General features: G+C 54.0%; 2 protein-coding genes across 7 annotated transcripts in view; both read right to left on the bottom strand.

Moving 5' to 3' along the window:
- Positions 1-430: 430 nt before the first annotated feature.
- RASD1 (ras related dexamethasone induced 1) lies at positions 431-5324 on the bottom strand. Of its 2 annotated transcripts, none has more exons than XM_084763776.1 (2): positions 1758-4407; positions 431-1645 (listed from the first exon to the last, which is right to left on the bottom strand). In XM_084763776.1, exons 1-2 carry the CDS (start codon positions 2041-2043, stop codon positions 1089-1091), a joined length of 843 nt encoding a protein of 280 aa, XP_084619902.1. In that variant the 5' UTR covers positions 2044-4407; the 3' UTR covers positions 431-1088. The 2 variants fall into 2 exon arrangements, with proteins under 2 accessions (XP_084619902.1, XP_084619903.1); XM_084763777.1 differs by having other exon boundaries at positions 1312-1571; positions 1758-5324.
- A 2992-nt stretch (positions 5325-8316) lies between these two features.
- Positions 8317-25063, bottom strand: part of PEMT (phosphatidylethanolamine N-methyltransferase) — an 85782-nt gene continuing 69035 nt past the window's right edge. For 4 of the 5 annotated variants that reach the window (XM_084763782.1, XM_084763779.1, XM_084763783.1 and 1 more), the window contains exons 3-6: positions 22227-22342; positions 14785-14930; positions 8917-8991; positions 8317-8575 (exon numbers count right to left, since the gene is read on the bottom strand). In XM_084763782.1, coding sequence (XP_084619908.1) covers positions 8376-8575; positions 8917-8991; positions 14785-14930; positions 22227-22342 — 537 coding nt within the window. In that variant the 3' untranslated portion in view covers positions 8317-8375. Of the gene's footprint in view, positions 8576-8916; positions 8992-11664; positions 11777-14784; positions 14931-22226; positions 22343-25063 lie in introns of all 5 variants that reach the window. The other variant, XM_084763780.1, reaches the window with a different exon arrangement.

The following is a 25063-nucleotide window of genomic DNA, read 5'->3' as shown; positions in this document are numbered from 1 at the left end:
AAGGAGATCTGGGGTGACAAGCCAGGAGCCCTCAGCCGCAGAGGGAGAGAGCAAAGTGCAGAGGAGATGGCCCTCACCTGCTTGAGTGCTTGGGGAGCTACACTGAAGGCTGACAGCCCCAGGGCTGAGCATCTGGCACTGGCGTCTTCCCAGGTTCCCCTCTCCAGCTCCGGCTCCCTATTTGTGGTAGTCAGGGTCAGTTTCAAATGTGACCGCTTCCTGTAGCCTGCCGTGTGGAAGGGGGGATATGAATAGTCTCCAAAACCAAGTCTCTGTGACAGGCCAAAGGTAGACAGAGAAATCCAGAAAGGCCTAGAGCATGTCCCACTTGGAAGCTGGAAGGCCATTTTCAGAAGGTGAGGACCCTCCCAGTTCTGCTTGGCCACTACACTGAAGCAGCCCCCAAAAAGCAAGAGCAAAGAATGCACAGTTTTTCATTTTTTAAATTATTTTATTTTAAATTAAAAAAATAATAAAGACCTCACACAATAGAAATGCAGAGATTTTGTTCATGTCACGTTGACACTGAAACCATTAAAGTGCAAGTTTTGTGTTTTGTTTTTCTTTCTGGCAATTCCACACACACAAACACACATGTGTAAACAGGTTACTTGGCGATGATTGAATCCCCCCACCTCTGTTTGAAGAGGGCAGAGGTGGCGGACAGCTGTCATAGCAACACCAATCACAGACAAGATAATGCCCGGTTGGTCCCAGCCTTCTAGCAGGCAGGACAGTCACTTGAAGTCCTCACAGGCTGATGAACTATACACACTCTGGATCTCAAGTCTTTGAGAAGAATGTCAAATACGCCTCTACTGGGCCCTAGCATCCCAGAAGTGGGGGCAGTATAGGCGGCCCAGAGTCCCGGTCTTAGCCAGTTCTCTTTCCTTTCCCAGAAGATGACTGTCCCCTTACTGGCCAGTATCTCCCTGGTGCTCAGGGCTGGCTGGGTCGCAGGGAGGGAGGAGGCCGATTGGCACCCTCATGGCATGGAGCGCGCGGGCTAGCCTGGGAATTCTATTTGACTTTTGAACAAAAAGGTCCTCAGGTTGTGTGGCTGACGCTGGGGGATGGGGGGGGGGGTCCTAACTGATGACACAGCGTTCCTTGTCTTTGGCCTGGCTGCCAACACTGGTTTTTTCACGAATGTACATGAGGTCGCTGTGCACGCTGGGTCTGCGCGCAAAGGGCGCCAAGATGCCGAAGGCATCGCCGTGGTCACCACCACCACCGCTACCGGCACGCAGAAGCTTCTTGTTCCTCAGAGCCTTTTTGTGTAGCACGTCGCAGTACTGCACAGACACTTTGCGGTGCAAGTCCGGGCTCATTTCGCTCGGCAGCTTGGCCATGGCAAAGAGCGCACGGAACATCTGGTCCAGGCTGCTGTTCTTCTTGGCCGAGATCTCGAAGTAGGCACAACGCTGGGGGTCGTCGCCTACCAGCTGCTCAATTTCCCGCTGCTCCACTTCGCGGTAGAAGTCCCGGTCCCCTTTGTTGCCGCAGATGACCAGGGGCACGTCCACATTCTCTTTGGTTTTGTTCTTGAGACAAGACTTTGTGTCTAGGATCTGCTGTTTGAGCCTTTGCACCTCCTCGAATGAGTCCCGGTTGTCCAAGCTGAACACTAGAATGAAAACGTCTCCTACAAGGGAAGGAGTGGAAAAGGTGAGGGCGCTGCCAGATGCGGAACAGCAGACAGCTCGCGCGATACACCACCCCCTCCGCGCCCCGCAAGACTCCAGCCCACTACTCACCTGTGAGGATGGAGAGGCGCCGCATGGCGGGAAACGGATGATTGCCGGATGTGTCCAGTATATCCAACTGGTAGACCTCCCCGCGGATCGAGTAAAACTTTCGGTGGAAGTCCTCTATGGTAGGGGTGTAGGCGTCCTCGAAGCGGCCCGTGAGGAAGCGCGACACGATGGCCGTCTTACCCACTTTGGATGAGCCTAGGATGACCATCCGATAGCAGTTCTTGGCAGGGATACTCAGCTCAGAGTCGCTGGGACACATCTTCTTGATCATTGCTGCCAGTTTCATTGCCCCGGGGGCAGATGCCGGGCAGTGAGAAGGCAGAAGGCTGCAGAGAGCTCGAGAGTGGAAGAAGAGCTTGGCTTCGGAACAGTTCGCTCGCGCTGAGCTGGGCTCTTGGGTACGGACAGCGGGCTCTGGCTTTCCGTGCCCTACACCGCCCTTATATGCAGCTGGCCCAAGCGCCCGGGCTAGCGCCTCCCAGCCAAGGTACGTCACGTCCCGCCCCCGGGCGCGCCCAGCTCCTCCTAGACTCAGCGTGCTCCGCCTTGGAGCCTGCGCTCTATCCCTACTTGCGCTGGAAGGAAAACTAAGTGCGGGCGACCACCCAGGCGAGGATCCCGCACTTCCCCCAACATCCACAGGGGTCTTGGCTGTGCTATTGACTCTGACCTCTGGGATCCCCAATTCTCTCAAGACCAGTGCAAGGACAGTCGCTTTCTTTGGGCTTCAGTTTCCCAGAAAATATGATCTGGTGTTAGTAACAGGTTTGCTAGGCATTTGCCCCAGTGCCCAATCCTTAAGTCCCCAGGCCCTGGCTGCTTTTCTAGGCACAGCGTCCGGCCGGTGTTAGTGGGTTTCCTACGCTATAGTCTGTTCTTTGTGCTTCCGCCACCAGAGGGAAGCAGGGAGCCCCATGGGCACACTGGGTGGCTGAGGAGTGTGGCCCAACTGCAGAAGGACACGAAGCCCTAAAGGGGGGTTGGAAGCTGGAAAGCCAGACTCCGGCTTTGCGCCTGCGCTCATACTCCTGTGCTCCCAACTAGAGACACTCTGCTGTGGGGAGATGAGCAAAGGACAGCTGCCATCCCCTGTCCTAACGCTATACTTAGAGACACTCCCTTTTTAAACAGTCAAAACAGGCCAGCGTCCCCTACAGTCTTCTACGGTTTCTGGACTTCATTTGCATTGAGAGAGCTAAGGAGGAGGCCTGGGAGCACAGCCTTCCCTGTAGCTCAGTTTCCCTTTCTGGAAAACAACACTGGTTCCTTGATTGTGAAAGAGTAAGTGCAAACACTTTCCAAGACCAGCGCCTGGTCAGAACAATGAGAGTGTAGCACCAGGGAGGCTGCCCCAGGAGGAAGCCAGAGGCAGGTTGATCAGTAACTGGGACTGAGTAAGGCTTGGGGAGAAATAGGATGTGTCTGCTCCGAAGTCAAGCTGTGTTTTCATTCCTCTTTGCCCTTGTCTGCTTTAGAAGCCCAGAGACCCAGCAGCTGACAGATGCCACTCACCCATCCGGGCAGTCTCGGTGCCCCACAGGCAAGGCTAAGGACATTCCCACCCACTGAAATGTTTGCACAGCGCCCCCAAGGTTTCATCCCTTCCTAGGGACCCAGGATCTCAGCAGAAGCCCCGACTATAGATCAGCAGTGGCCATCCCTGCCTGGGGCACACACAGCCCAGGTGTATTGATTTGGCAGTCCCTGTGCTAAGGGATAATGCCCTTCCTGGAGTGAGCACTGGAGGCAAAGAAGTCGCACTGTGCACAGGGAAGCAGGCTGACTGCCTGGTAAGTAGGCCACCTGGCTCTCAATCATCCCATCTTCACCTCTGCCTGTGGCCCGCACAACATGCAGAGGCTGTTGCAATTGTCTGGCCCATTTCAGGCTAGCAGGGCAGCCACAGTCACTCCCCTTCCTGCCCAGGCTGCTTCTACATCCATATCAATTGTGTAACGGGGGCAGGGGTGGGCGCCGTGGGGCTCATGAGCTAGATCTAGGACAGGCTAGTTGGGGTGAGTACTCCACCACTCTTGGTTCTTGCTCCTATTGTTGCTTCCCTCCCTTCTACATTGGGGGTGCCTGCCTTCATCTGTGGGAAGGGCCTGAGCTGGAGCCAAACCCAGGACTGCTTTGCACAGTATGTGGTGCGGAGTGTTCACTGTGGGAAGGGACCGCTCAAGGGTGCAATCAAGAGCTGCTTACTCCAGACTGAGGCCCGTTGCCTCTGCCTCCTGAAGGCACTGTGTGGAAAGCTGGGGCTCTGACTCAGGATGGCCGGAGCCAATGTCACCATCCCCCTGGGTCTCCAGTCCCAGGAAGATCAAAGGGACAGTAATACAGGGATGGCAGGATCAAAAATGTGGTCCAGCTCTACTTACTGACATCCAGAGGGCCAAGGCTTCGCTTAGATTCATGGTCTTCTCCTACCATGGTCAGTGTCGCCAGTGTTGCGGCTGGACCTGACATCCCACCTCAGTCCCTTCTAGGTGCAAGGCGACAGTAGTGACTTCCTGACACCTTTCAGGCTCATTTACCCAGCCCAAATGCCTTGTTATGCAGGCTCCATCCCCTGGGCACAAGTTCACAGGGCCTCTGCTACCAAGTATCCAGTCATATGAATTCTGAGGGTCTGAAGTCAGGTGATGCAGTCCCACAGAATACCAACTACTGCCTGTTCTCAGGACACTGCCCCACCCAGGGATAACATGTGCATCCCATTCCCAGAAACTCTGGCACTCAGGTTGTAGCAGTGTCATGCTTGCTGCTCAGGACAGAACTGTTACCACCTGATCAAATGCTGAGGGGACTCTAACAGAAGACAGGGGTCTGTAAGCCGAAGATACCAGCCATGCAGCCCCATCCGGAGGCAAAGAGGATCCAGAAGATTCTTTGAAGTTTGTTCAGAGAAGGGCACCTGGTACTAGTGTGTTACCCACAGGGGCCACGCCCACTCCTGCCAACAAGAGGACCCTGCAGCTTCTCTCTGCTCCACTTCCTGTTGTCTATGACCCTAGTCCACCGCCACCTGTGGAAGAGGAAGAGAGCTGACCAGAGCTCCACTGGGAGCTCTCCCATCTGTGACTCAGGGGCCCTGGGCAACAAGGCCCAGAGTTGTGTGGTCCTGCGTCCCAGGCTTCAGAGATGCTGGTGAGGAAAGTAAGTTTCCCAGTTCATAGTGGAATGCAGAGAGGCAGAGACTGGTGCCCTGGATGATGCAGCTTTGGTGGCCCCTCAGGCTCTGAGACAGACAGATTCCAGAAACAAAGCAAGACCTTCAAGGAGCCCCTGGCAACAGGAGAGGCATGCCTGAGTGGTGTCTGCAGTACAGTCACTGACCTGAGGAGCAGAGGGAGGGAGCTGGGACTGGGTCTGTCTTCTCACCCAACAGGTACTGGTACCCGGACTCTCTTCTCTAGCGCTCCTCACCCTTGCTGGGGCAGAGGCAGGAGGCAGGGATGGAAGCACACCTGGTCCTGATGCTTTCATTCTCTCATGGGCCACTAGTATCTATCACCCACATATCTGCTCCCCAAGCAGGACTCCAGCCATGAGAGAGCAATGGGGTTCACAGTATCCCTCCCCAACCCCAGCCCCATGCCCTCCCTCCCCATGCCCTCCCTCCCCATGCCCTCCCTCCCCATACCCGCAGTCCTACTAGCTAGCTTGGAGAGGCAGTTAGCCTCTGCTTCCACCAACCTTCCTACAGCCTCCCACATCAGCCTTCAGGGTCCTTCGGAGGCCTAATCGGAACGAAGGGTGTGTTAGGCACAGGGCCAGGCAGTAGGAAAGGGACAGTTCGACTTCATACCCTACAAGGGAGATTCTGTCTTTAAGGCCAGTTCATTTGGGCTGGACAGGGAGCCTAGGGCTCAGTGAAACAAGAATGTCATAGGCCGGAATTTTCCAGTGGCGAGGTGCTCATGGTCACTACCGTGAGAGCTCCGTCCCTTAGAGCGCTCACCTCTGGGCCTTGGCACACATCACTCCTGAAGCCTGGAACAACTGGCCTTCAGTTTGTTTCCTTTTCCTTGTTGTTCTCAACTTCAATGTCATCCTGTCAGACAAGTACCATCTGACCAAGCAGAGAACTGGGGATGTACCTGAGTGGAAGAGCAGGTACAAAGCCCCGGGTTCAGTCCCCACCACCACAAAAAAACAAAAACGTGTCTGACTGCATAGAGACTCCATCTCAGTAAAGAAAAAGCATCACTGAAAGAGGAGCACATAATGAAGACACCGTAAAAACAAAACAAAACAACAACAACAAAAATCTCTCAAGCACGCCCTGCTTGTGACCTGGTAACTCCATTCCTAAGCATACTCCCCAAAGCAAAGGAAACATCTATGTGTGTGAAGATGTACACACGTGTTCACAATGGTAGGTTATCCACAATAGTCCTGAAGTGAAAGCCACGCACTGTCCATCCACAGAATGGTTCTGTAATCAAGACACAGTCAACCTACAGTGGAGTGTTCAGCAAGGAAAAGGAAAAGGGTCCACTATGGCTTGAGTGACCCCATCAAAGCACCCACTGAAACCTGAGCCCCTGAAAGTGTCAGAGAACAGAACTTAGTCACCTGTGAGTGTGGTAGTGGGAGCTCCCTCTGGGAGTGATCATGGTTCAGAGAAGGCGTAGGGTAGGGCACAGCCTACTGGGACTGGGGCTTCAGTAGAAGAGCATCAGAGCAGTGAGCTAGGATGTGACTTCTTCATGCAGTGCCCCAAGTCTCTACCAGGCTGACCTTGAACTGCTGGGATTTAAGGCATGCACCACTGCACCGGCCTGCCTGGTGGGCTATAGTGAGCGTGTCTTTTAATGTGGTTGTGGGACCCCAGCCCCCTTCTCATTTACTCTTTACTTCTTGGCCATCAGCTGAGCAGCTTGCCCTACTATGGGCTCCCACCACGATACAGATACATTGTCTTGGCCCGGGCTCAGAGCAAAATGGCTGCTAACCAGGAGGCAGTCCCAGCTTTCTGGCAGCCAGCCCACCTCAGCCTGCTGAGCCATCCCTGTCTGCTCCTGGACTCTGGCTGACACATTGGGGCTCAGACACATGTGCCCAAGCCTGCTGAGTATATGACGAGGACACCCATGACCCTCTGTCCTCAGAAAGATATTTAGGTCTCGTTCCTTCTCACCTCTGAGATCGGGTCACCTCCATGTCTGCCTTGGCTGTTGCCTCCAGCCAGCTGTCAGTGAGCTGGAGCTGCCTCTTCCCTCTGCCCATACCTACAACCTAGCAACTGGGCCAGCAGGTACATGCAGGGGTACAGGGGATCAGAGCTGAGCCTCCTTGGTGCAGAGGACTGCATAAGGGGTGCAAAGGGGTGGGGATCTTAGCTCCATTTGGCACCAAGGGTACCACTGTTTCCCCAGCTCAGCCTTACCAGGACACCTGCCTAAGCTGTGGGCTCAGACCTGTGTGCGACTATATGCAGTGAGGACACAGGTAAAGACTGCTTGCTTCAGTGGCCTTTGCACCGTCCACCCACCAGAGGTGTATGAGGGAGGGGCATGGCTCCGGATGACAGTCCTAGATTCTGTCAAGGGCCCAGGGCAACAAGGTTCTGAAGTTACACTAATAAAAGGTGTAGTCCTGGTCTGCCCAACGGGGGACTCTAGCCGATGCTCTGGCCTGGGGCTGTCAAGGGAAACCCAGGTCTCCTCAGAGGGCCTGGAAATGTGAACAGTGAGATGGTAGGCCCAGGGCACTTGTAAAAGCTCATGCAAGCCTTGGCCAGGGTCCTGGGTGACAATAACAGGATGTCAGGGCAGGGCAGCCCATGAGCTGGGCTTACATGCTGTCCCATGAGCCCTCAAGGCTAGACAGCCTTGGGCTAGACTAGACATGGGCTGATCCTCAGGACCCCCAAATCTCATATGGTTTTCTGGGCCATTGATGAGCCCTGTCAAAGCAATGTAGCTGAGACTAAAGGGAAAAGGGTCTTTGGTGAGTTGGGATGATCACCCCAAAATCCAGCAAGCTTAGGTGCCCCTTAGCCATCTATCAGGAGTCTGGAGTCCTGGGGGTCAAGGTGGGCCCAGCTGCTAATGGCCACACAGAGCCAGGAGGAGCAGAGGAAGACTGTCCTTTGGCCCCCTCTGATGCTCCAGTTATCAATTTCTGACCCCACCTTCTTGGTCACTTGTGCCCTGCCTACACATCCTATCTCTCCAGCTGAATTTTACCCTGCTCTAATGGACACAGGGGTGTCCACTAGATCCTGCTTTTGGGTAGCAATCTTAGTGCAATGGCAGTGCCATTTAATCTGATAAGCCTCCACCCTCAAGTTGGAGGATATTGAACTGGGTTCCTGGCAGCAAGGGCATGTCCTGGGAATGCTGGGGCATGGATGGCAGGTGACCCAGGTGTCCAATGCTTAGGAAGGGCTGTGGCTGCAGCCGGTTCTACTGCTGAGGGCTTCTGAGAATCCTAGACAGCACCAGGAGGCTGCACAGGAAAGAAAGGGCCAAACCAATCTGGCTCAGAAGCCCATCCCCCACACAGCTCCCCGCCTGGACCAGGATGGGAAGGGGGACCAGAGAGGTGCTGAGGTCACAAAGCCTTTATTAGTGTGTCGAGGCATGGTGGAGATGGGGGTCTCAGCGGTTACACGGCGTAATGCCTGAGGCCCCCAGGAATGGTTTCCAAGGCACTGGTGTAGTGGCCAGCGCTGCTCTCCCCAAGAAGGATTGTTGCTTGGGGCAGCCGGGAGGCCAGTCCGGCTTTCCACAGATCCCTCATGGCCCTGTCAGCTCCTTTTGTGCAACCTGGTGGCTTTCTGTCGGTAGATCTCAGCGGTGAAGGGCCTGTGGGCAGGGAAAGGCTCCAGTGGGCTGGTCCAGCAGACTACCGCACCCCAGCACCGAAATCTCTGCCCCTCCCCACCACCCAGGGAGGACAGGATCACATTCCCACAATTCCCCAGAGCTTGCCTAGAGGCTTCAAAGAGCAGGAGGGACCTGGAGCGACAAGGGCAACATACTTGCCTGCCTAGGCCTCAGGTGCCAGGTGTACCCTCCTTACCCCCAGCCTTCCAAGCCAGGCCAGCGTCAGCCTGGTGAAGCTTGCCAGGCCACATGGAGGAGAGGCTCGCTCTAACTCGGTCAGCATCACGTCCATCCCCCACCCGGCCCCAGGTCCTACTCACTCTTCATACAGGAGTGCCACCGCGTAGACAAGTGCAACCAGCCCTGCCAGCAGCAGGCCCGTGGGACTGGCGTGCCTGCAGACAGACAGACCATCAGTCGGAAGGACTTAGTCACTCCCGCCAGCAGAGCGGGTTGGTCCTCAGCTGATGCTGGGACCCCTCTGGTGGATGAGCTAAGCCTGCTGGTGCCCCTTCCTACATCTGACTCTCTAGAGAGGCCCAGGGAGATGGGAGGGGAGGAAGGACACCTTGTGAGGCCATCCCTGCTTCCTCACCTGCTGAGACCCAGGCTAAGGACAGGGAACGTTTCCACTGTCCACCAGATCATGTTCTTAGGAAATAAGTCCCTTGTGAAAAAGCCAACCCAGGGCTGCCATGAGCACATGGCCTCATTTGCTATCTGAGCTCTGGCCCACATACAAGCACAGCCCATAGCCACTGTCCCTGGTGGCCCTGGCTGTAGGAAGGATCTTCCCACAGTAAGGCCTTCCCCTCAGAGCCAGCAGTCTCACACTGGCCCTCTGTCAGCCTCACTGGTCCCACCTGGACCTCACACTAGCCAGTTTGTCTGAGTCTGCCTGGGAGGGGCGCAGGACCCCTCCACTGCACAGCACAGCACACACAAGGCCCACCTGTCTTTGCCATCCACTTGTCACTGCCCCAGGCCCTGAGCTGAGCTTCCAGCATCCTAGCCCAAGGAGTCCTTGGCAGAATGCGCACAGCATTATCTGTCATGGCTCTCTGCAGGTGACCAGACTCTGACCTCACTCTGCCAATGAATGCACGTAGCTTGTTAGTGACAGCAGGGAGGAGTCCAAGCAGGTCTGCCTCAGGCTTCCAGAAATAGCTGCTGCCGAGCTGCCCCTTAGTCTATTTCTATGGTTACCTCTGGCTCCTCTGGCTTCTGCAGCCTGGGCTACTGCATCCACCTCAGCAGGAAGGAATGAACCAGAAGGGACAAGAACAGGCCTCGGGTAACCAGGGGATCTGCTCGCCTTGAATGACCCCATTATGTATCTAGCCATCCGAGAGCAGAGGGCACAAGAGTGTGTATCTCCTACAGGGCCCCTCTCTGCCTTGCTCACTCCTTAAGGCTCACTTGGACCTCACATTGGCCGGTGTGTCCATGCGTCTGTCTGGGAGGGGCAGGGACACAGAACACAAGGCTCATCCACCCTTCCACTCCAGCCATCACCTCTGCCACTGCCCCAGGCCCTGAGCTGAAGTTCTCTTCCAACTCCGTAAGGTCTGAACTTGTGCCTTCCCCAGAGCTTTGCCAGACTCTAAATGGGTAGGTTTGTCCTTGCTGTCCCTTTCAACTTGGAACCTGGAACAGCTCTTGATGTCTACGTCCTGACCTGAGTGGGACTGTGGCCATGATGTTCTCCCACCGCCCTCCCCCCGCCTGGCTAAATAAGCACTTTGTCCCCAGACAGGGTTCAGCTGAGGTTCTGGTGACATGGGTTCTGTGGGTCAGGAAAGGCCTTGGGAGACATCTGGTTAATAAAACTTTTGGCTGGTGTGTGGGGCTTGCTCCTTAGAGAGAGCCCCACCACCAAGCTGGCTGTGAGCATCCCCCACAGTTCACTACCACACAAAAAGCAAGCAGCGCTGAAGGGAATGTGCTTTGGGAGCCAGGAGCCTGTGCAACAAGAAGACCGCCTCTGCCCCAGATTACTACATGGCCTGAGGCAAGCTCCATCTCCAACCTCAGTTTCCCTACCTGTCATGGGACCTTGAGCTTCTGGCATGATTCCTAAGTGAAGCAAATCTTCAATTGCTTACAGCAGTCACTGATGTGGCCCCCAGACAAAGGCTTGTGGGAGGCCTTGAAAGAACTTCCCCTGCCTTGATCTGAGATGATGGGGTGGGTGACAGTGCTCCCAGCTGCTCTGGGCAGCCAGCTGTCTGGCAGGGGTTAGGTGCTGTGAACAAATACCCCTTCCCCTGCCTCAGCTAGGAACACGAGGCCCATGGTCAATGCAAGTTCAAAGACCTGCTGGGAGGGGCTGCTATGGGCATGAGCAGTCCTGCAGCTGTTCCCTGACATGTGTCGTCTCCTCCAAGAAAACCTGGCCACTTACTGTCACCTTGGTCCATCTTGACTTCCGAACAACCAAGGATAGGTAAGACAGTCACACTGAGCCCAGAGCCCAGAGTACCCCACTTCTTGCTGTAGGGTTTTGGCAGAGGAATGGAGAAAGCAGGGGCCCAGGGCCTGTGTCAGCCTGTCTGCTACGGATTCATATCTGGGAGTGGGACTTGAGAAGCAGACAGGCTGTGGGAGGCCTGCTGGGTCAGTGTCTGCTGCCAGGTAATGGTAATAGCCATCTCAAAAAAGCCCTCAGGTGAAGGCCCCGTCGCTGGGCCTCTGCATGCCAGTATCCTCAGGAGGCAGCTGGTAGGTGTCACATGTTCCTGAGAGCCCTGACCTGATAACGCCTTCACTCTCGGGCACCAGGTACCACTGGTGATACCGAGGGACATGTGTAGTGGCTCTGCCATAAGAGAGGAGACATGTCACTGGTCACTGACTCCAGTCCAGGGCATACTGCACTCGCTGCCACAGGAGGCAGGAGGAACCTCGTGGAGGAGGGGTTTGCAAGAATGGGCCAGGGAGGGATGCAGGCATAGTCCAGGCAAAGGGACAACACACATGAAGCACGGCAGAGGAACTGGGTGTGCTGGGCGATCAGGAGGGTTCTGTTGGGTCTGGACATGTAGGGGTCCAGGGTAATAAGTACTCACATAAGTGCCCAGCCTAGGTAATTGGCTGTACTCCCCCAGTACATAGGGTTGTCTAGCACGCTGAAGGGAAATGTGGTCACTCTGGCCTCCTTGAGGATCCCAAAGTAGTCACCTGTAGATGAGACAGGGTAGGATGTGGGGGTCACTTAACCCTTTGTGACGTTTGCTATTGCTGAAGGAAATCCCAGAGGCCTTGGACGATCAGCAGGTGAGGTGAGGTCTGTGCCCCTGGAGGCTCCCAGTCCGTAGTGGGATCAGAGCACACAGCACCCAGGATCGGAGCCTTCCTGTAAGCTCTGCAAGCGAGCAGGGCACTGAGGTTCCTAGCTGGGTCCTCTTCTCTTCTGTGCTCTAGCATACTGGTCTCCCGTTTCTCCCCACCCGGTGCCTCTGCGTCTGCCTGTCCCTCTCCTGAGAAGCCTTACTCTGCTCCTTCCCACATGTCTGTCCCCGCCCCCTTAGCTGCAGGCTCCGCCCTCCTCCCACCCTGGCTCCCCTCCCCCTTTCCCCCCTAGGCCTCTTGGCCTGGCCAGATGCTCAGGGCGTGTGCTAATTTGTTTTGGTAGCCTGACACAAACTCGAGTCACCTGGGAGGGAACCTAACTAAGAAAATGCCTCCATGAGGTTGGCCTGTGGGCACGTCTGTGGGGCATTTTCTTGATTAATGATCTGTGTGGAGGAGCCAAGGCCCAGCTCACTGTGAGTGGTGCCATCGCTGGGCAGATGTTGGCCCTGGGTTGTACATGAAAGGTAGCTGAGCAAGGCACAGAAAGCAAGGCAGTGGGCAGTGGTCCTGCCTTCAGGTTCCTGCCTAACTTCTAGCCTTGGCCTCCATCAGTGACAGGACTGTACTATGTAAACCCTTCCGTCCCACGTTGCTTTTGGTCATGGTGTTTATCACAGCAACAAACTAGGGCAGGTTAGCCGTGGCTCCAGTCTGCCCACCACATGCCTCCTGTAGCTCACCCCAGGGGAGCTGACTTAGGGAGAGACCACCAGATGGCCAGTCGTCGCCCCCTCCACCATAACCAGGCCACGCTCACAGAACAAAGCATCTAGTCCAGGCCTCTATGTGGTGGTGAGTGTCTCTGCTGGGCCAGGGCGGCTTTTCCCAGCAGCCTCTCCTTTGTCGCCCACTAAACCTGTAGAACAATGCAGCTTCATCCCAGGCAGGAAGTAGGGCAGCCAGGCCAACAAGGGGAGCCCCTGCAGGAGGGGCCTGCTGGAAAACAGTGCTGTCATTGTCAGGGACAAAAGGTACAGGAGTCCAAAAGGCTGTCCAGGGACCACTGGAGGGGAAGCAGGAAGCGGGGCAGTGGGGCCTGACGGTGGGTGGCACAGAAACCTGCTTCAGGCTGAGTCACAGGAGAGGGACCATTCTGCTCTACTTCCAAAGCCTGCAGGGCTCTCTGCTTTCTAGGCCATTTCTACCAAGAGCCATGTCAGAGCTGCCTGCACCCCTCAACTCACTTCTGCTCATTTTCCCCAAGGGCCCTGACCACCATGGTGGGCGCTCCAGTGTATCTTCCAACACCCAGGTACCTGCATACGTTCCTTCCCCGCAGCCCTCCCTGCCCCACCCCTCAGCTCTGTTCGCCATCTTCCTGGACTTGACATTACCTCACCTCTTTCTTAGGTGGCCACAGCCCTTTTCTACCCACAAGTCCTAGGGGGACCCTCTTGCTGCTCCTTGGCCCCTATCTCTGTGAGGAGGGCCAGTTTCTATACAAGGCTCCTTCCTGTCTTGGCCCCACCATTACCCCTCCCCAACTCTTTTTGTTTGGGTTTGGTTTTTCAAGACAGGGTTTCTCTGTGTAGTCTTGGCTGTCCTGGTCTCGCTTTGTAGACCAGGCTGGCCTCGAACTCACAGAGATCCACCTGCCTCTGCCTCCCTGGGTGCTTCCTTGGCTCCTACCTCCTTGGGAAGGAAGCTTCAGTCCTTCAGGTGGTCTTCAGGGTCTCTATCTGCTCCCTAACCCTGCCACACCTTTCCAGCACCATTGCCTGCAGCCTCCACTCTGACCTGCTCCTCCTCCGCCTTGCACTCTGCATCCTCTCTCACCAGCCTGGCCTTGCTCTCTCCCAGGGTGGCTCCCAGCAGCTCCTGCCTGAGCAGAGCAGCAAGCACTGATTCTCCAGCGACAGTACTGGCATATGCTTCCTTGTTCCTTGTGGCATTGTCATTCCAAAGCACACACACTTCAGAGCTCCTCTGAGTCTGCTGCTGTGCAGCCTGACCCAGGCAGCCAGCAGGCCAATGTATATGTCCTGGAGGCTAGGTGACAGTAAGGCTATGAAGATCACCAGAGGCCCTGGTGGAGGTTAAGGGCCAGCCAGAGTTTGGCCTGGTCTTTGCATGACAAGAAGCCAGGAGGGGCCAAATCTGGTGGCCCCTGTACAGAGCTAGCTGTCCTATAGCTGTGCTAGCCCCAGAGACATCCTGGGGCTCCCATTTTCCATGCCTCTATGTTTTGAAGGCCTCTTACCCTCGACCTCCTCTACAGACTCTCTCTTGAGTTTGTCCTTTCTTGCTTTCAAGATGGCAGAAGTCACTGTTGTCATGAGTTGAGAAGGCCAGACCAGACCACTTTGGGTTCCTAAGCCCAAAACACCAGAGCCTCAGGGAGTAGAGGATGGAGAAGAGACACATCCCTTGCCCTGTGCGAGCTTTGTCTGTAGCTACCATAGGCAAGATCTGGAAGCCAAGTGCGCTAAGCAAGCCCAAGAGTGGTCATGAAGTGGAGGGTCTTGGCCCTGTCTGCCCCTCATCCAAGTCCCAGATGCATTCTGTGCACCCTGTCTGCCTGAGCAACCTACTACCTCACTGCCCGCCCCCCAATACAGACAAGGACTAAGCACCTTCTTCAAGGAGAGCTGAGCCCAGGAGAGCACTCTGGGGCCCATCAAACAGGACTAAGGTCTTTCTTGTCTTCCAGGAAGTAGCTTGGTGTCCTGGAGTCCGATGAGCTAGCAAAAACTGAATCTGTCCTCACCATGACAGGTGGGGTCCCCCAGTGCTTCTCAAGGCACATTAGGGGCAGCAGGTGGCAATCACTCGGCTCTGCTCCTCCCTGCACCTGGTATAACCACCCAAGAGCAGCCCATTCCTCAGGGTCTTACCTAGAAAGGTCCCAGTGAACCCCAGCGCACAGAAGCTGGACAGCACAAACACGAGGCCCCAGCCCAGCAGTGCAAGGCCCAGGAAGTAGGTGGTGTGGTTCTCCAGGCCCTCCATCTTGGGCTGGCTCATCATGGCCTGCGTAAAGCTGTGGAGCAGGGCACAAGGAGAGACAGCAAGCATGTCAGAGCACGCATGGCAAGTGCCCTGCCTTTCTCAAAGTTGTCAGCCCCAGGGACATATGCTCAACAGCCACATCTGCACTACAGGTGGGGCCCTGGCTCCTGCATGAATTATCTAGTCTGTAGTGCCATGAGGACTGGGCGAGACCAAAGAGCGAGAACTACCCGAGTTTTTTATCTTTTCAACAAGAAGCCACAAATTCTGACATGTATGTGTGTATGTATGCATGTACGTATATATATATAAACTACCCTAAATTACAGCAATAGGTGACTCATAAAAGCCATTTATGGCTTCATGCATGTTAGCAGGGTTTAGTCCAAGGCCATCAGTTTGTACACTCAGGCCCCCATCAGCTTGCACTATGGATGAGAATCCAGCTCACAGAAGAATGGGTACATATATGCAGTGCACGGTAAGCAGCAGGCCCAGCACATAGAGACCAGAGACTGGCATGTGCCATGTGTGGTCATGGGCACCATTCTCCTTGCAGATCCAGGCCTGAGGCTGGCTTGCCCCATACTGCTTATTTGCTTGCCATGGCTTCTGCATAGGCCAAGCCACACCTGGCCTACGTTTTAAGTCCCTTCAAAAGCCCTTTATGTCCTCCCCTCAACTAGGCTTTGTGACCATGTGTTTGCAGGCCCCACTAAGAAGGGTCTGAGCACAGTGGTCAGTGGGCCTGGAGGGTCAGGTTCTTGGCACCTGGCCCGGGAGAGGGTGGGGGGGTTCAGGGAAGCAGCTGGTAATGGGTCTGGGCCTCAGTGGGAGCATGCACTGACAAGAGGAAGGGACTGCATATACAGGGGGCACAAGAGGGGGATGTGTAAGGCAAGCACTCGTGTACACGCACATTTCCACTCTGTCCACAATCGTGATGTTTAGAGGAGACACGGAGATTTGCTGTTCACACACAGCAACTACAGGTTCACCCACCCATCTGTCTGTCCATCCATCTATCCACCCACTCACCCACCCACCCATCCATCCATCCCTCCCTCAATAGCCACCAACACACCCACGCTTCCTTCTCCTTGTACTCACTAACCTAGCCGAGAGAGACCCAGCTACCCGCCCAGCCACCCACCGTCACCCAGAAGCCTTTTCTCTTTCAACAGAACACATCCATCACCTCTCATCACTGGCTCCCTGAGAAGGGGGTTGTAAATCTATTCCTGGGCCACACTAAACCTTGCCTCCTTAGGATTCTCCCTACTAATCTCATATGCAGCTCTTGGAGACAAGTCACTTTGTCCTCACCACAGGCCAGGAGGTAGATCAGAGGAGGACAAAGGCAGAGGCTGGCAGGTGACCTGCCACCAGCAGTGAGTGCATGGTGTCAGGGCAAACCCACACGTGACCTGTGACCAACAATGCATAATGTCACGGCGAACTCAGCTGTCAGTTCAGCTGCCCTGGATCAGAGTCCTACAACTCCAGGCTGAACTATTAAGATGGGTTTGAGACTGTAGCTGCTGTGGGGCCAGGTAGTGTTACTCACAGCCTGTGTTCTGAGAAGTGGAAGCACCCACAGCCCACTCTCTGGACAGCACAGTGCCCGCCCCCCCCCCACCCTGCAGGTCCTGCTGCTGAGGCCACAAAACGGTAGACTCCCAGCCTCATACCCCCTGCTCTCCCTTGCACGGATGTGCAGTAAGAGAGGCAATGTAGACCAGACCTTGAGGCTGAGCCTGGCTACCTGCCTGTATCTGCTTCTTGGCTACACTGCATGAGAGCTCATGGCACAGAGAAGAGGGCTGACTCTTCAATAGGCTGGGTGACACCAACTGCCTGGTGGCCTCTGCGCTCCATCTACCTGACTAGAGGACAGAGAGCCTGTGGGGCTCTTTCTGGCAAGTCCTAGCCCATGTGTTTTGAGTTCTTAGGGAACATCATCAGTGGCCAGCTCCCGGAAAAAAAGGAGAAGGATGCTTCAAACAGACCTGGAAGCTTGTGTTGGTCCCTCCTTTAAGACATAGTGGTGACTGCCCTCCCTTCCCCCTCACTGCAACACTGCTGCTGAAGGGCTGTACACACTGAACAGTCCAAAGCTCCAGACTATAGAGAGGGGAAGGACAGCAGAGGCCAACCCTGTGACAAACTCTGGAAAGAGGCAAAGCATCTGGGACACTGTGCTAGCCGGGCGATAATATGGGTACTGAGCAAGGACCTCATACTTCAGCTGAGATCTGAAGGAAGAACTTACATGGTGTGTTTTACCGAAAAGACTATTCCAGAATGAGGAATGGCCAGGGCTAGACGCCTTGAGGCTCTCAGAAGAAGTGCAGTACCAGAGGTGTCTGGAAGGGGCTGTACAGCTGTGATGTGCACACACTGGGTGGAGCAGAGGGCCAGAAAACAGTGGGTCTCTTTAGAGGGAGACTCTGTAGGAAATGACCCTCATGCCAGTGATTCCTGGCCCAGCTGGGAAGAAAGGAGTTCGCAGACTCCTGTCAGTGTGCACAGGGTGGCCTGGACTCTCCCCTCAGGCTTCTCTTCAGCTGCCCCTCACAGTTGAGCCTGCTCACGTAAGATGGGGAAGCAGGCATCTGGTGGGTTTATCTTCCTAGACAGGATAGAGAGCACAGCAAATCACCTCAGTCTTGTTATCCCCATAGCAAGGGCTGGAATGCATGGCTACCTGCTGCACTAACCAAGGCACCGTCTCAGAGTTTCCCTAAGCCTGGCAGCACTGGTCCTGCCATGTGGAAGTTTACAGACACACAGCACTGTCCCTTAGCCTGGTCATGTGAAAGGTGACAGACAAACAGTGCTGTCACTCAGCCTCATCAAGTGAAAGGTGACAAACAGCACTGTCCCTCGGCCTCACCAAGTGAAAGGTGACAGACAAACAGTGTTGTCACTCTGCCTCATCAAGTGAAAGGTGACAAACAGCACTGTCCCTCGGCCTCATCATGTGAAAGGTGACAGACACATAGCACTGTCACTCAGCTTTATCATGTGAGAGATGACACACATGACTGTCACTCAGAACTCCAGGCTGTGTTGGAGCCTCAGCTGAAAGGACAGATACAGCTCTGTCTGGGACCATTCTGGCTGCTCTTCTTCCTCCCTTCCTGGGATCAAGGAAACCCAACTCAAGAGTCCATCCAGCCACACTCAGGGAGAAAAAGTCCAGTGATTCCTTGTGCCTGGCAACCCCAGTCATCCACACTGTGCCCAGGGCCCTTGATTTAGCCTGTGGCCCATGAGAGGGCTGCAGCTCAGGCAGGCTGCAGTTAAGGGAGCAGCTGGGGAAGGGGTTTCAATGGATGCCTCTCAATCCAGCAGGCTCCTCCTCACTCAAGGCACAGCCAGAGCTAGCCAGAGCAAACAGGTTTTCACTAATTGCTCTCTTGAGTCTAGACTTTGCTTTAACCTCCAAATAACAAGTTAGCTTATGCCGCCTGGTCTCTTCCTAGACCCCCAGCTAGTGCGGGCTGGCTGGTGCTCAGTGAGTCCTGGGGATCTGCCAGCCACTGCGGCTCGAGCACACATGTGTTCTCCTACCATGCTGACTCAGTAGGGCACACACCATTTGGGGTCACATCATCTCCATGATGAGGACAAAACCAGGGGAAACCTCTGGAACAAGAGTTGGAATGTGGCTGGACAGTGCATAGGGCCCACGAGGTGGTTAGCACTGCCTGTCAGCTTCTGCAATGCTGACCTCTCCAGGGGTCAGCCTGTTGCCTGTTTCTGTTTGTGGTGTTGGAGACCCAGCCCAAGCTTCAAACTGCTAAACAAGGGGTACACTAGGATGGAGAAAAAGGTTGGGAACCAAACAAAAGCGGGGGCTTCTCAAGGCTAGGGCCCACCAAAGGTCACCAAATTGTGTGCTAGATCTTAGTTTGTGTGTGCTTTAGCATATGTGCAGAACTTATACCTATATATTGGCTACAGTGAGATACTAGGTGGGGACTAGATTAAAGCCAAGGAGCCAGGGAGCCAAGGGACAGGGTCTTCCCAGCTTTCTGCTGGAGTCCAGTGCTTGAGAAGGCATCTAGTCCAGGGACAGAAGTGCCCTCTACCTACTCTTGCTTGGGGTCCCTGCACCAGCTGGGTAATTTTTTTATGTGACCCAAGCAGGCTTTGAACTCTTGGGTTCAATCATTATTTCCTCCTTACCCTCTCAGGTAGCTGGGACCATAGGCAAGTACCACTGTACCTTCCACTGGCTCCTCTCCCCATGATGGCCTCGCTCAGACCAAGCTGGGCTGTGATAACATTCCCCTGGCACCACCATCTTGGCTCAATAAGGTCCCCTCACCCACAGGCATCCATGCCAACGGCCCCACCCTGGCTCCTGCTTTCCCACCAACAGCCTCCTAGAAGAGGCTACCAATCCACATCAGAGGAGGAAGTCAAAGGTCATAGAGGTAACCTGCTCGGGGCCACCAGCATTAAGGGACAGAACTGAGGCTGACTGGGGACTTTCCCCAGGCTGGCTTTGATTCACACTAGAATCCAGAGAAGGCTCTTGAGCCGGGGACGCTTAGAAGACCTTCCTATCACAATCAGAGCAAGACGCTACCCTGCTATTATGAGGGCTACTGGCAAAAAGACAGGGAGCTCTGTATTGTCAGCGGTGTAGAACTGGACCGCTCACGAGCTGCTGGCAGAGTAGAGCAGCCACTGTTGGTCCTTAACACATGAACAGAGTGGCTCTGTGATGCAAAACTTCACTCCCAGCAACACTCTAGAAGGAACTAAGGAGATACTTGGATACCTGCACGCCATGTCCACAGCTGCACTTTCCTAGGGGAGCTGCAAGTGGCACAGGAGGCTGGATGGGCAGAACCAGGTTAACCCACACAGCGGGGATGCTACTGTGACTTGGGAAGGAGAAAGTTCTCCATTGTGCTGAGTGCAGTGAACTGGTGACACACCCTGATCCCTCCTACACAACCCTCCTGGAGAAGTGACAGGAGAGGCAGAGGCAGAATGGGGGAAGCAGGGCCAGCACATGGGAGGGGCTAGTGCTTAAAAGGTGCAGAGTTTCAGCTTTGTAAAATCAGAAGGTTCTGGAGATGGGATGGCAGCAGCAGTTATACACATCATGGACCAAAACCCTTGAAAATGGGTAGAGGCCCAGTGCTTCCCTGAGCTGTCCTTGGGCAGCAGCAGGTCTGCAGCTCTGAGCTGCAGCAGCTTCTTCCCTAGGGGTCCTGCGTTATGGGAAGGAAAGCAGAGCCCGCCTGAAGGCCTGGCTACCAAGAGTTCTCAAAGCGTGGCAAGGAAGCTACATGTTTAGCTCTTGCCTGTAATCCCAGCTCAGGAGATAGGACTGCTACAAACACAGGGCCAGCCTGGCCTATAAAAAAAAGTAAGTTCCAGATTGCCTGGGCTACACAGCGAGACTCTGTCCTAAAACAAATAAAAGAAGCCAGAGAGAGGTTTGGGAAGCCAAGGAGAGCCCAGAGCAACTAAATGGCCTGTCTACAGCTGGGAGATTCCAGAGAGCAGAGAAATCAGAGCAGGGCTGGCTTGTCACAGACTCCGTTTATCTTGGTCTGTCAGTAAACCTCATCCTAAAGAAGCCACTTAAGTACAAAACCCACAAAAGGACTGAATAAGCACCAAGTGAGAGGTGTACCCAGGAAGGGCGTCTCACAGCTGAGGAGGACACTGGGCCCAGTCAGCAGGGCTCCTGCACTAGGGATAGGCAGAGCTGGGTGGAACTCGTAAAAGATGGAGTAAGAGCTCAAATGACCCTTCGAGGTTGCTGGGTTGGAAATGCCTGAGCTGAGGAACAGCTACGGATGCGATGGTATCCCTTAAGGGTTAGCATATCCATGGACCCTCTAGGTTATCTGAGGAGCCTAAAAAATGCCTCCCGGCCAGGTACCTAGTGGCACCCATTTCTAAAGGAGCCTAGGAAGGGAGCGGCTGATTGCCCGAGCCCACAGACCAGACTGACTGCATCATGCTGGGGAACAGCAAGCAGAACAAAGGCCCAGTCACGTGGCATGGGGAAATCAGAGGGGCAGCTTTCAGGTACATTTTTACCCTGCTGTGGTAAAAGTGAACAAGGCCACCCCACAGAAGAGTCTTCAGGTGCCAACTAACCCAGGATAGGTGTCATAGGACCCGCTCCCTCTAAGGGTGACGGCTTTTTTTTTAAATAGTACTTGTCCAACCTGGAGATGTTGAGCAGCCTAAACTTCAGGGCCAGGAGGCGTAGACAATCTTCTAACAGAGAGACAAGCTGAGTGGGACCTTTGCCTCACCCCACACTCCTGGCCCATAGGAGGAGGAAAAAATCCCAAGGGTCTTCTGTCTGGGTGTCCTGCCATGGGGACACTTGGGCCAAATGCTTATAGAATTTGAGTGTGAGGGACTGGGGTCCACCACTCATAGCCCTGCCTGGCTTCCTACACACCAGACACTGGGTGACTGGACGGCCACGTCATGGTGCATCCTGTACCCACAGAGCCAAGCCAGGACAAGTGGAGTGGGCAGGCCAGGTGTGCATGCCCTATCTGAGGGCTTCTCCTCAGTGCCCAATCAGTCCACACAGGGTACTTTTTCAGCTTAAACACTCTCAACATCTAAACTGCAACATCATGTCAGGGATGAGGATTCCCCATACCACCTTCTGTGTTTCCTAAAGCAGACACAGGCTTCCTCCAGCCTACGTCCATACAAGGCCTGTGATGAAATCCATGTGTGGAGATGTGGACCCAAGACTCAGAAGTGGCCACGTTAAGTCTTGAGCCGCATCTGAAGAAGAGATCCCACTGCCCTCCCGCCCAGACTGAGACTCCATGGTCAGGGCTCAGCTCAGCTGGCCCCATCCAGGGGAGGGAGGTCTATGCAGAAGCTCTGTTTCCTACCTTCCCCATCTACACCATCAACTGCTCTGGCCATATTCCTTGATGGCAGGAAGACAATATCTCGCCCACAGATGGGCTAATGGCTCTCTAATGATGGTCTAAGTGTGATTCCTGGCCCCTAAGAACTCCTGGCCAGAGTGTCTATGACCTTTCTTGGTATAAAGTAGTGGGAGCTCTGGGGATGTGAGCAAGGGCAAATCTTCCCAGGTACAGTCCCCTCTGTCCAAGCTGTCCCTTTCATTGAGCAACGAAATGTCACATCCAAATATACAAGGATGGCTCTGCCGGCAGAGACCCGGGTGGCTGACAATGGCCTGAGGCCATTCTGATGCAGACCTCCCAAACACTGATGGCCCTGTTGGCCCTCCCTCTCCTGACCGTGACTTTCACATGGCCAACAGCCTTCGTGGTGGCCCATGGCTTACCAGTGGGAGCGGAGGACGTTCAGAAGCAGGATGGCGCTGCCCAGGGAATAGCAGGCTAGGTAGGGAGACCCGAAGGCCCTGCTCAACTTGCGAGTTCTCTGCTCCCACCTTGCTACCTGCATGAAGGGCCAAGAATAAGAGCGAGAGGTGAGGTGTTTGCTGGGGTACAGGAAGGAGGATGCAGGTCTGAGTGCCCAGGCCCAGTCCTAAGGGAGATGAACTGCAGGGGCTGCACCTGTGGTCAGTTGGGAGTCTGCTATATCTCAAGGCTGTAGGCAAGGCAGGGTGGTGTGCGTAAATGTGGGGGCTCAGTTCTCAGACCACCTTGGAAGCTGGTGCTCTAATTACGGGCGCAAGTTATCCCTCCTCCGTGTCCTAAATATAAATATGTATGCACATGTGCCTGTCCATGTGTTCATGCACATGTGTGCATATATGTCTGTGTGTGCCCATGTATCTTTGTGTCTTTGTGTGTGTGTGTGTGTGTGTGTGTGTGTGTGTATGCGTGTGTGCAGATGGCCTTTAACTCGATGTTTGCAGTGGAAACCACATTTTCCAGACTAGTGGCATGTGGTCTTCTCACAAGGCTGAGCAGTGTAAGAGGTACAGCTCCATCAGCCTCAGGACCATAAGAGAATTGACTGCTTCTCTACAGTGGGCTATGCAGGCAGCATTTGGGTGGGGGAGAATACATAGTCAACAAATGACACGAACTAGTGAACAATTTACCATAAAATAGGCTGCACTTCTGCCTGGCTCAGCCAGATAAAGCAGAAGAGGCTGACCGGGGATACCTATTTGGCTAGATGTATTAAATGCATTCATTCAGTGGGGTTTCTGTTTATTTTTGTGGGATGTGAAACTGCCTTTAGTTTATCCACAGTTGATAACAATGGCTTGAGAGGGCATGTGGTCTTTGTCAGCTGGAAACTGCCTTGCAGGGGGTGGGGTGGGCGGTTCTCTTTGCCAGCTGGAAAACATTCTGATTCCTACTCTGAGAGGATATAAATAGGACGAGAGAGAGAGAGAGAGAGAGAGAGAGAGAGAGAGAGAGAGAGAGAGAGAGAGAGAGAGACTACTCTGAGAGGATATAAATAGGACGAGAGAGAGAGAGAGAGAGAGAGAGAGAGAGAGAGAGAGAGAGAGAGAGAGAGAGAGAGAGATGGCTTTGAACCGCTCCAGAGAATTCTTGGAGAAGGCTATTGCTGATTTGTTGTGCTGCTGCCTGCTGCTGTTGGCTGTTTATCTGGACTGCTGGAATCCCCAAGGAACTGAGTCTTAAAAGTCTATATGCCCTGTCCCTACTAACCTTCTTTCTCTTCTACCCAGGGTCTGCGGGTTGGAAGGGAGGTAGAGGCATTAAGGAACCCCAAATAAAGTAGGTTTTAAAAATTCAAAGTTTACATTCTATTATGTTTGTGTATATGTATGTAAACCTGTACACATACACACACACACACACACACACACACACACACACACACACGCATGTGCACACAGGTACCATGGAATGCACGTGGAAGTCAGAGGACAAGCATCCCTCCTTCTGCCAGGTGGGTGGGTTCCAGACATCCAGCTCAGGTTATCAGGCTTGGCAGCAAGTGTCTTAACTTTCTGAGCCAACTCACAAGCCCCAAATAAAAGTTGTATTTATTATATTTGATATTTTCAGTTTACTATAGCTCTCCCATACCAGACCCTCACTATAAGCAGAATATGTCCATTAGGGGTTCCAAAGCCCCCCACATTGCTGACACTGCCAGCAATTTTAATTTGCCGAGGAAAGATTGAACCGTTTCTCATAGCAGCAGCAACTTTTTGGGAGGAAAGGGTTTTATTTCACTCACAGTTCCATATAACAGTTCACCATCAAAAGCATCAAGGGTATGGGAGGAACCTGGAGGCAGGAACAGACGCAGAGACCATGGAGGATGCTGCTTATAGGCTTGTTCATCAAAGCTTGATAAGTTTGCTTTCTTATAGAACCCAGGACCATCAGTCCAGGCTGGTCCCACCCACAATGGGCTAGGGCCTCCCCCACTAATTACTAATTACAGCCAGATCTTATGGAAGCATTTCCTCAATTGAAGTTCCCTACTCTCAGATAACTCTTGCTTGTGTCAAGTTGACACACAATTAGCCAGCACACTTGTGGTCACTGGGTTACCCATCTTCTGGTCTGCTGATATTTCTTCTTCCGGTCAATAAACGTCTCAGGACATGAGGGATCAAACAGTAACATATCTCTATCCCTAATGGACCATCCCATAGCCTGCATCACACAGAGGCTCTAGATGGAGAATCACAGTTTGTGGGACTTCCTTTAGGGAGGTAGGGAAGGAGGGAGGGAAAGGAAGAAGAAGGGAGGAAGGAGGAAGGGATGGAGGTACCCAGTATCTGTTGAATGGAACCAGCGGACAAGGTATTGAGAACGGCCTAGGAAGAGGCCAAAAGGGTATGGGAGTGTTCTAACGTTGGTGGGGGCTGTGATGACATCTGTCAAGCCTAAGAAAGTTGTGCACTTAGAGTATGTATGCTTCACTGTATGCACAATGTATGCACATACTCTACTTTAAGAAGTTGTAGAAATCACATCCTTGTTGGACCTGACCTCTAGGGTCAGGGCTGGCTGCTAATGACGGGGATCCTGCAGGCCCTCCCTCATCCCCTGAAGCCAGTTCTTTCTTCCTGGACTAATGAGGCCTTCCGTATGCACCCCTAAACACCCAAGAGTACAGGGCAGGCCAGCCGAAGCCCATATTGCAAGGACACCCTCGTGCAGAAGGAGGGAGGCCACCCTGTGGCCAAGCAGCCTAAACTTGGAAAAGCCCATCAGG

The sequence above is a fragment of the Acomys minous genome (genome assembly GCF_964271855.1).
Source record: "Acomys minous genome assembly, chromosome: 16".
NCBI classification, from domain to species: domain Eukaryota; kingdom Metazoa; phylum Chordata; class Mammalia; order Rodentia; family Muridae; genus Acomys; species Acomys minous.
The sequence above is the reverse complement of the archived record's forward strand: the minus strand, read 5'-3'. Positions and strand labels throughout refer to the sequence as shown.